The following is an 11,502-nucleotide window of genomic DNA, read 5'->3' as shown; positions in this document are numbered from 1 at the left end:
GAGCAGCCAATCAGGATGTTGGAATCTCTCCAGGATTGTCCTGGAGTCTCCAGGAGAAAAAGATTAATCTTTAATTAAAGCTTATCATGTTATGGGATGAAACCTCCAGGAACACCTGGCACCAAAACTGGCAACCCTAAGCTTGACTGACCCGAAAGGGTGAGAGAGCAGGGTGGGTTACAGCCCTACAGGGACCCACACATCACACATTTCAGAGTAGCAGCCGTGTTAGTCTGTATCCGTACTCCTGTTCTTTTTACACATCACACAGGTGTAGTGCTGATGTAGACTTATATCAACACGCAGACCGATGTGGGGCCCCATTGCAATGGATCTAACACAACTAGCGTTCAGCCATCAGACAGAAGGGGCTCATCCACCCTCTTGCCCATGGGTCTCCAGACGGTGGGGCACGACCCCGTACCCTGCTCGGCATAGGCAAGCCTGGCCTCCCTGCCCAGCCAGCCGAGGGACACCGGGGGACTGGATCGGAACTGGCCGGACAGAGGGGCCCAGTTATCCGGTCAGAGGAGAGGGGAGGGGAAGCTGCTGGGCGGGGCGCTCCGGGACCGGTGTCTCCTCCCCCCCAGAGCAGCCCGGGCTCGGTGGCAGGGGAGGCCCCGCCCCGGGAGGCGGAGTCGGTGTGAGGCCCCGCCCCCGCCAACCGGAGCCGCCCGCCAGCGGCCGAAGCCGGATACGGAGGTACCGAGACAAGACGCGGTCATGGCGGACTGGGGTCGAGGTGAGACAGGGCCGGGCTTCGTGCGCTGCCTCCTCCCCCGGGCCAGCGGGAGCCCCGGGCCGGGCCCAGCCCAGTCCAGTCCCGAGCTCAGGGCCGCCGCTATCTGTCCGGGCCCGGGCGCCCGCCTGGGGAGAGGGAACGGCGGGGCCTGGCTATCGGTGGGGGTCTGGGAGTGAGGTGGGGAGCGGGGCCTGGCAGTGGGGTGGGGGGCCTGGCAGTGGCTGGGGGTTGCTGGGGTTTGGAGGAGACTGGGGGGACAATGAGGCCCATGGCACTGTGGCAGTAAGGCACGTGGTGGAGGGTGGGTTTGGGGTGGCTGAGGTGTGGGGAGGGACCTGTCAGTAAGATATTGGGGTGGGAGGACAATGCAGCCCATGTTGGTAAGATTTGGGGTGGGTAGTTGGTTAGATGTGGGTCTGTGGGGCAGCAAGGGGCATATCAGTACAAAATAGGTGTGGATGGGGTTGGCTTGGTTTGCTGGTAGTTTTGAAGTTAGGGAGGGGATCAAAGGATACGACAGTACGATCAGGCAGTCACTTTGGTTTCTTGTTTAAGTATCTTGCGCATGTGGGGTTTTCTAAATAGTAATTTCGTAAAACAAATTTAAAGTTAACATTCTAGGAAATGGGTTACTCCTCCACCTCCCTCCCTCCGGCAACCGCTGCCATGGAGGATGCTCCAATAGGGCTGTCTCTTCTAGATCAGTGGGGGCCGTGAGCAGGTTTCAGGGGGTCTGCCAAGCATGGCGTCACTCTGCTTGCTTCCAGGGCCGGCTCCAGGCACCAATGCAGCAAGCAGGTGCTTGGGGCGGCCAACTGAAAGGGGCGGCACGTCCGGCTCTTCGGCGATAGGTCCCTCAGTCCCTCTCAGAGGGAAGGACTTGCCACCAAAGAAACAGCGGTGGTAGAGCTGCTGCAGAAGTGCGGCCGATCAGTAATGGACTGAGGACTGGTGAGGGATGTTTTGGACTTGTGTGTGCATGCTCATTATGAACTACAGGCTTCCCTGCCATCCAAAGATTTCAGCAGTGGTTCCTCCATTTAAGTAATACTCCTTACTTAAGTTGGCACGGTGTAAGCCAGATAGTCATCCTCATATGGAAATTGTTACAGAAGAACAAACTATTATTATTTATTATTGCATATATACACAAACACACTCTCTAGCCCAAGCTTTTCCAAAATATGCACCTGTGCAGCTAAGGGCAGAATTAGGCATTTTTTTAGAGCAGAGACTCAGATGTAGAAAATGTCTTTGTCAAATGCCTGATGAATTTGCTATTCATTTCAGACCAATGATACCTGGCACAGTAGTTCAGGGCTGAGAGAAACAGTTTCCTGAAATATTATTGCTCATAGTTGCATAACCTTCCATTTAGCATTTGTCTGAAAAGTAGCCTTAAAAAGAAGGCATTTTCCCAAAAGCAATGGTGTGGTGTTTTTTCCGTAGTTCCTTGTAAATGACTCTTGCAAGCTCCATAAGGTTTTAGTAGTAATGTTTTGCAATTCTGTAGTACCTTTTCATCAAAGGATCTCAAAGTTCTTCACAGGCATTGATTTTTACAATACCCACATAAAGTAGGTAAGCATTATTATCCCCATTTTACGACTCTGCAAATGGAGGCATAGAAAAGTTAAGTGACTTGCCCAAGGTGTCAAAGCAAGTCTGTGGTAGAACTGAAAATAGAAATCAGAAATCATGACTCCATTCCTCAATTTTAACCAGTAAAATACATTGCCACTTGTTGTATCATAACCAATAGGACTTTTTCAGGTCAGAGTCCAAATGCTGTGGACGATATGCTAGATGTGGAGAATAAGCGTATGGCGGACAATCTAGCCACCAAGGTCACCAGGCTGAAATCGGTTAGTTGCTAACTTCACATCATACATTTTCTTTACTGTTTTACATGGATGTTGAGAGTACATAGTAGGTTACATGGGGCTGTCTTATTTATTCAGCTTTTGAGAAGCTTTTAAGTACATCACTGTCTGTTACTGGTCAGGTAGCTAACTTTTGCTATTGGAATGTCCTGGGGAATTTTATTGAAATCCTCATCCCTTATTTGGGATTTAACTATGTTACAGGGTACAAAATTGTCTGGTTTTAGTGGCATCCAGAGACGGAATTCGGTTTGGTAAGTGAATGGGGTGTGAGGTCAAGATATGCAAAGATATATTGTTAAGGGTGCCGTCTTTGGAAGGTCTCAATAAAACCATATTAAAAATATTCATGAAAAAGGTGTGTGTGTGCAGTGTTCCCTCAGGATAATATTTCTGAGACTAAATCAGTTCCATTGGCTTGAAAAACCTTGATTTACGTACACTTCTTAATGCAGAGACCACAGTGTTAGCAGAATACTGGAGTCTGTTTTCCATTTTCACTCTTCCGGTATTTGCATGGTGACTTCATACACAAAAGTTTCTGTCTGTGGTTGGTTGTAGGGCAGAATTTCTGATGCTGGAGATCTCAGGAATTTCTACTGCAACTATTGCTGTGTAATAGACATTCAATTTTTTTCATTGGACTGTACAAACACATTGTGTGTATGTGTGGGAGGTGGTAGGAATGGTGGGCCACTCTTGTTTGTGTGCTTGGAATTTCAACAGCTTTTAATATGTTAGGAGTTGATCATTTCACTTGGACACGCTGACACTTGCTTTCCTCTGTCTTGAGTAGCTGGCACTGGATATTGACAAAGATGCTGAGGATCAAAACCGCTATCTGGATGGCACGGTAAGAAACTGATAGAAGTCCATAAGGAGTGAAAACTTCTGTGCTGAATCTCAAGAGTTGTCTTCATTGTTTGAGTTTCATAGCAGCCCAATAAACAGCACCAAATTAAATTCTAGCAATTGGGTTTGGCAATGTCTCAAATGCTGGGTGATAAATGTGAAGCTATTTTGTGTGGGTCTTTTGGTACATAGTCCAACAGATACATACCAGCTGCTAATATCATTGCGTCTGATCAGACTAACACAGCTAGCAACTAGTAACAGGAACCATTGGAATAAAATGGTGTATTTTAGAAATACAGATGGAGATTATCTATTTATTGGAATTAAAACCTCTACCTCTAAAGCTAATATTCAGTTATAGGCCTTTCTTGGACATTTTTGTTTGTAACTTTGGAATTGTTTATAAATATGTCAGGATTACTTCCCATAATCTCTGAAACCCATAAAATTAATCAGGACTTTGTATTCACTACTCTTTTTGGAAGTGCAGAGGCTGGGACTCTGTGCAAATGCGTATCTACTCATGTCATTAAGTATCTTATTCCTTCTACTTACCACCTTAACTTTCACAGGTATTGTGAAAAACAAATATAATTTATAAAACAAAAATAAAATCTGGTTAGGTATTCTAAACTCTGGCTGCTGATGGAAGATCCAGGAACTTCAGGAAAAGCTGAAATTGCTGTGCAATGTGTGGGCTAGCAGATGCCCTAATTTATCATTCTAGGGGAAAAGACCTTAATTTCTAACCTCCATATTTTTAATGTCCAATTTATTTCCCCTTTATTTAACAAGCTTAACTTCACCCCCTATTGCAGTCTTAAATTGCTGTACAAATTGTATGGTAGCAACAGAGAGAGAAGATCTGTAACATAGAGCTTACCCACTGAGGTTTTTGGAAGAATTCTGAAAGGAAGGGAATTCAATGCAGATGTTTGAGGATGGGACTGAGGTGGTCATGCTGTTACTTCATGAGCGAGATCAGGCAGTGGCTTTTCTGCACATGTTGGAGTCTGGAGAAGCTGCGACATGGAGGCCATAGAGAAGGTAACTGCAGGATTGAAAGCAAGATGGGATGAAGATCTATATGAAGTCTTCAACAGGGGTGAGATCCATACATTCACATACAAAGTCAGAATTGGGAAGGAGAGGAGAATGGAGGTTGATGGTGAAGGTTAGCAGCAAGATTATGGGCAAAAGGCCTTCATCTGACTCTTAAATCAACAAGGTATGTTCAGGAGATGAATTTGTGCTTTTACCCAAGAGAAGCATTTCAAATAAATGTCTTGGAGGAAATTGGAGCAGAAGCCACAAATTACGTGTAATTAAGGAAGACTGGAGGGAAGGATGTAGCATTAAAGTTATTGGATAACATGTTCATTTGAGTGTGGCTGAAAAATTATAGCAAAGGATAAAAATGGGAGCGATAAGATCATAATGGAGAGGGAGAAAGTAGATGGAAGACAGCATATGGCCAATAACTGAGCCCTGTTAAGTTCTATATAGGAGGGTTCTTGATGCAGAAGAGAAACCACTACTAGTGACGAACAGCAGTTGGGTAAACAAGGGAACTGGAGATGCCTACACATCTATGGAGGTAGCGTAACAGGAAAGAACGGTCCAAAGTCTGCATTGAAGTCAAAGGTGAAGAGGAAAAAAGAAGTAGCTATCATGAGAAAGGAGACAGTCATTGAACTAATCAAGGGAAAATACATTCTGTGCTATATCCAGAGTCGCGCTTCAGACTGCCGGACTTCAAGAATATGGTTCTCTGAGAGGTGACTGAGAAAATAGCCTTTTCTCCAAGCACTTTGAGAAAGGAAAGGTTGGAGGTTAGGAGAAGCTTTAATTAGCGTGAACAACAGTAGATTTGGGTAAGGAAAAGGAACTGCTGACAATGATAATTATGTGAGAAGGCAGAAACAAAAGATGGGAGAGGAAAAGTGGGGCTTGAGAGGAGAGAATTTGCATTACACTAGGGTCTTTCATTATCTGATGACACAGCACTGAGCAATATGGTGTTCTAGTCTGCAAATACCATTATAATGTAATGGAAAGAAACTGCACCTTTTTCTAAACCTTTGGGCTTGTCTATGCATGGAGTTATCCCCGATTAACTGCATGTATGGGAAGTCTGATTACAGAATAAGTTTCCACACCTGGAATCAGGAATAACTCCATGTATAGACAAGCCCTTAAAGATAGATAAGTAACATTCTGTATTACTAGCTTTACTGTATATGGTGTGTTGTATGACATAATTCAAGTATCAGGGGTAGCCATGTTAGTCTGTATCTACAAAAACAACAAGGAGTCTGGTGGCACCTTAAAGACTAACAGATTTATTTGGGCATAAGCTTTCATGGGTAAAAAAATCTCACTTCAAATGCAAACAGATGGTCATCATACCAAATGGACTGAAGATAAAAAATCCATTGCAATCAACATACTACACTGACTATGCTGAGAGATTGTGCCATACACTCAAAGAAACTGAGGAACCACCTGATGAGCATCCTGTACAGCAGACAGGAGAAGATCAAGAATGAGCTCTCAAAACTGGAGACTCTCATACAATACCAGCCTTCCACACTAACTTCCACATGGCTGGACTTTACAAAAATGAGACAAGCCATTTACAATGCACACTTCACTTCTCTACAGAGGAAAAAGGACAGTAAGCTATATAAACTCCTACCTGCCACAGGGGGCTACAACGGTGGTACCCTCAACTCATCTAACAACATTGTCAATCTTTCCAACCACACACTTAGCCCAGCAGAAGAGTCTGTCCTATGTCGGGGACTCTTTCTGTCCCACCATCCCCACAAACACGATACAGTTCTGCGGTGATCTGGAAGCCTACTTTCGTCGTCTCCAACTCAAGGAATATTTTCAACGCACCTCTGAACAGTGCACTGACCCACAGGAACCCTCCTACCAACACTACAAGAGGAAGAACTCTGCGTGGACTCCTCCTGACGGTCGAAATGACAGACTGGACCTCTACATAGAGTGCTTCCGCAGACGTGCACAGGCTGAAATTTTGGACAAACAACATCACTTGTCCCATAACCTCAGCCATACAGAACGCAATGCCATCCACAGCCTCAGAAACAAGTCTGACGTTATCATCAAAGGGGCTGACAAAGGAGGTGCTGTAGTCATAATGAACAGGTCGGATTATGAACAGGAGGCTGCCAGGCAACTTTCTAAGACCACATTCTACAGGCCACTATCCTCTGATCCCACTGAGGAATACCAAAAGAAACTACACCATCTGCTCAAGAAATTCCCAGCAACAGTACGGGAACAAATCTACATGGACACCCCCCCCCCCCCCCCCCCCAGAACCCCGACCAGGGGTATTCTGTCTGCCACCCAAGATCCATAAACCCAGAAACCCTGGACGTCCCATCATCTCAGGCATTGGCACTCTTACAGCAGGATTATCTGGCTATTTGGACTTTATCCTCAGACCCTATGCTACCAGCACTCCCAGCTATCTTAGAGACACCACCGACTTCCTGAGGAAACTACAATGCATTGGTGTTCTTCCTGAAAACACCATCCTGGCCACCATGGATGTAGAAGCACTTTACACCAATATTCCACATGAGGATGGACTACAAGCTGTCAGGAACAGTATCCCTGATGAGGCCACAGCACGCCTGGTGGCTGAGCTTTGTGACTTTTTCCTCACCCACAACCACTTCACATTTGGGGACAACTTATACCTTCAAGTCAGTGGCACTGCTATGGGTACCCGCATGGCCCCACAGTATGCCAACATTTTTATGGCTGATTTAGAACAACACTTCCTCAGCTCTCGTCCCCTAGTGCCCCTCCTCTGCTTGTGCTACATTGATGACATCTTCATCATATGGACCCACGGAAAGGAGGCCCTTGAAGAATTCCACCTGGACTTCAACAATTTCCACTCCTCCATCAACCTCAGCCTGGACCAGTCCAGACAAGAGATCCATTTCCTGGAAACTACAGTGCAAATAAGTGATGGTCACATAAACACCACCCTATACCAGAAACGTACTGACCGCTATACGTACCTACATGGCTCTAGCTTCCATCCAAGACACATCACACGATCCATTGTCTATAGCCAAGCCCTAATATACAACCGAATTTGCTCCAACCCCTCAGACAGAGACAAACACCTACAAGATCTTTATCAAGCATTCTTAAAACTACAATATCCACCTGGGGAAGTGAGGAAACAGATTGACAGAGCAAGACGGGTACCCAGAAATCACCTACTACAGGACAGGCCCAACAAAGACAATAACAGAACACCACTGACCATCACGTACAGCCCCCAGCTAAAACCTCTCCAGCGCATTATCCACGATCTACAACCTATCCTGGAAAATGATCCCTCACTCTCACAGACCTTGGGAGCCAGGCCAATCCTCGCTTACAGACAACCCCCCAACCTGAAGCAAATACTCAACAGCAACTATACACCACACCACAGAAACACCAACCCAGGAACCAATCCCTATAGCAAACCTCGTTGCCTACTCTGTCCCCATATCTACTCTGGCGACACCATCAGAGGGCCCAACCGTATCAGCCACACCATCAAGGGCTAATTCACCTGCACATCTACTAATGTTATATATGCCATTATGTGCCAGCAATGCCCCTCTGCCACGTATATTGGACAAACCAGACAGTCCCTCCGCAAAAGAATAAATGGACACAAATCGGACATCAGGAATGATAACATACAAAAGTCAGTAAGTGAACACTTCAATCTCCCTGGTCATTCTATTACAGATTTAAAAGTCACTGTCATTGAACAAAAAAACTTCAGAAACAGACTTCAAAGAGAAACAGCAGAACTAAAATTCATTTGCAAATTTAACACCATTAATCTGGGCTTGAATAGGGACTGGGAGTGGCTGGCTCATTACAGAAGCAGCTTTTCCTCTCCTGGAATTGACACCTCCTCCTCTATTATTGGGAGTGGACTATATCCACCCTGATTGAATTGGCCCCGTCAACACTGGTTCTCCACTTGCGAAGTAACTCCCTTCTCTCCATGTGTCAGTATATAATGCCTGCATCTGTAACTTTCACTCTATGCATCTGAAGAAGTGAGGCTTTACCCACAAAAGCTTATGCCCAAATAAATCTCTTAGCCTTTAAGGTGCCACCAGACTCCTTGTTGTTTTTGTATGACATAATTGAGGACCCTGTTGTAATGCATATGTAGACTAGGACAAAACTAAGGTTGCTCTGAGGACCCTTAATTCTGCATTTTCTGATTTGTGTGCAATTAAAATACCTAAAGTTGCATTGACATAGGTTGTTGTTATATTTTTGGGGGTGTACATTGCATTTAATAGAACTTTACTTGCCCTTCAGATATCTAACTGCATTGAATGAACTGAAGGTAATATTCTGTCCCTGGAGCCTGAGTGTGAGAGCAGCAGACAGTGATTTCTTAAAGACGGATTGCTGCTTGTATTTTGCTTTTCCCTTTTTTTTTTTTTTAATTTATTCTAGACTTTAGAGTTAGTCAGTTCCCCGGGCAGCTAGTGACTGAAATGGTTCTGCTTAAAAAAGTAGCACTCTCTAGGGAAAGCCCCATTTGTTTTATAATTTCTCCATTTCACCTTTCTGTCTCCCTCAGGACTCAGATTTCATGAGTGTGACAGGCCTGCTGACGGGGAGTGTGAAGCGTTTCTCCACCATGACACGCTCGGGAAGGGATAATCGCAAACTGCTTTGTTACATTTCTGCTGGACTGGTGGTTGTCTTTTTCATCCTCTATTATCTGGTCTCAAAAGCACGGACTTGAGTGGGGTCCTCATGCTGGAATTTTTATGGAAAGAAAAACTTTGGTCATGATAAACAGAGACTTGCTCAAGGTTATCCTCAATCTACCCTTTCAAGAATAGTTGGGATATTCCTGAAGGACCAGAAAACCTCTCTGGACTCCAGGTTACTGTCACTTTTCTAATCAGTCTTGGAGAGATTCATCAATTATATTCATTTTATGAATATAGTTCATTTTGATCTTTTTAAATGTATGTATACCACAACTTGATCTCCTAGTTGACACTTAGCCTTTGTTTATTGTCCATGACCTTTAGCCTTCATCTATTGCCTGGCTCATAACCATGTCGTGTCCACCTTAATGACGTGCCATGTTGTTAATGTGAAAGTGTCTGACTCAACCCATAGTAGCAATGTGCCTGTGCTCCATTCATAAATGAGCAGAGCTGGGGAGGCTGCATGGTTTAGTCTGAATATGGGACTGGGAGGCAGGAGCTGTTGAGTTCTAATCCAGCTCTGTCATTGGCTTGCTCTGTGGTCTTGGGAAGTCAGTTAATCTCATTTTATGTTTTGAAATACATTAATACCAACAGCATCTCACTAGGCTAGAATTGTTGTATAACACTCTAAAGAACTGAATTGTGTGTGGTAGGTACTGAGTTGAGTAGTTACTACTTGTTACAAAAATCCATCAGCCATTCATGGTATCACAGCAGGATTTTACAACCATGATAGCTTGGTTTTACCTGCTTGCTTGTCTTATAGCCGAGGATGGGGAAAGGCAGTAAAGAGATGGCTGGTGGCAGTAGCACAAATATGGCTCTTGTAACACATACACACGTGCTCAGTTGCAACTGTAGAAGACATGCAAGAGTTGAAAAACTGAAGAGGAAAAATATTACTTTACAAAAGGCTTGGAAACTATTGTTTAAATAATCTAGAAGGGGAAGTTATTTGTACAGTTGGTACTAGCATTCCCATAATACATTTCCACTCCATAGATAAAAATGGAGTTTAGATCTGTCATCTTAAGTGGTCTGATCAGAGGGATGATTTAAAATAGGAGGTAACCTTAGAATTCCCAATTCTTTGTCCCCTCCACAGTACATCACCTGGTAGGTACGCTGCATGTCACTGGGTGACTGTCTGGAGTACATACCTGAGCATGTATTGTCTATTGTTTGTGAAGCCATCACTCCAGAGCTTTCAGCACTTTGAGATACAGTATGTACCCTGTTCTGTGATGATTCTACATAATTCTGTGCATTAGAATGCTGTGTGAATGAAGGATGTTAATTATCTTTCAGCACTACATCTTTATTCTGTACTGTATGTTGGTTAAGAATGCTCATTCCAAACCACCCTTCTCTCCCTTTCATTGACCTTGTTATGTCCCCTCTCATTCCAACCCATGTATGTTCTCCCATCTGAATTATTTATATCTGCCTCCAGTTATAATAAACCATTCTAAGAATACTGCTATTGTTTAAAAAAAATACCCCAAACTCTACACATTATTTTAAAAGGCTCTTATGGTACAAAACGACTCTACCATAATTGTTTTCTAGTGTATATTAATTGTTCCAAGGGCTTCTCTGGATTCTCCTGTAAGATAGCCAATCATCAAGCAAAGCAATCTCTTATTCCTCTTGATGTAGCCACCTCTCTAGGACCAAAGAACATATCCTCTATACAGTTATTCTCCCCAAACAAACTCATATTCCCTAATCCCTGTATATATTGTCTGACCCTGACAAATGACACTGTGAGACAGTGAAGAATTCCTCTCTTACAAGCCACAGAACATTGATCCTTCTGCAGATTTAGATCCAGTTTTCTTAATCTGCTTCTTACCTTGAATATTGATTTTCTAATGTACTAGTTGATGTACTGTAACTTGTGTCCTTATCCTGTTCCAAAGGTAGAATGTGCAATAGGGATGGAGAGAGAAGGATGCAGTGATGATCCACTCTGGCTCTTGGCTCAGTTGACTCAGTCCTGTTTGATTCTTGTCTTTGGTAAGACTTGGCTGTTCTAAGCTCATTTTACATGCTTAAAAAATTTGGGTGGCTCACTTGACTATTCCGTCTGCTTCCCTCAAGCAAATCTTTCCTAACCAAAAAACTCCAAAGCACTAATTCTTGCCAGAGCAATGATTTCTTTATTTTGCTTTTTATGGTGTGAATAAACTTGTACTGTCTTAAGATGCTGCACCAGTAA

General features: G+C 44.0%; 1 protein-coding gene across 1 annotated transcript; it reads left to right on the top strand.

Annotated features, from left to right (window-relative positions):
* The first annotated feature begins 652 nt into the window (after nucleotides 1-652).
* Nucleotides 653-11,486, top strand: BET1L (Bet1 golgi vesicular membrane trafficking protein like). The gene is made up of 4 exons (XM_054027355.1): nucleotides 653-742; nucleotides 2,516-2,607; nucleotides 3,422-3,478; nucleotides 9,137-11,486. The coding sequence occupies exons 1-4, from the start codon at nucleotides 724-726 to the stop codon at nucleotides 9,302-9,304; spliced, it is 336 nt and encodes a 111-aa protein (XP_053883330.1). The 5' UTR covers nucleotides 653-723; the 3' UTR covers nucleotides 9,305-11,486.
* Nucleotides 11,487-11,502: the final 16 nt, after the last annotated feature.

Source organism: Malaclemys terrapin, chromosome 4, assembly GCF_027887155.1.
Source record: "Malaclemys terrapin pileata isolate rMalTer1 chromosome 4, rMalTer1.hap1, whole genome shotgun sequence".
Taxonomy (NCBI): domain Eukaryota; kingdom Metazoa; phylum Chordata; order Testudines; family Emydidae; genus Malaclemys; species Malaclemys terrapin.
Note: the sequence above shows the minus strand (reverse complement) of the source record. Positions and strands in the feature narration are given on the sequence as shown.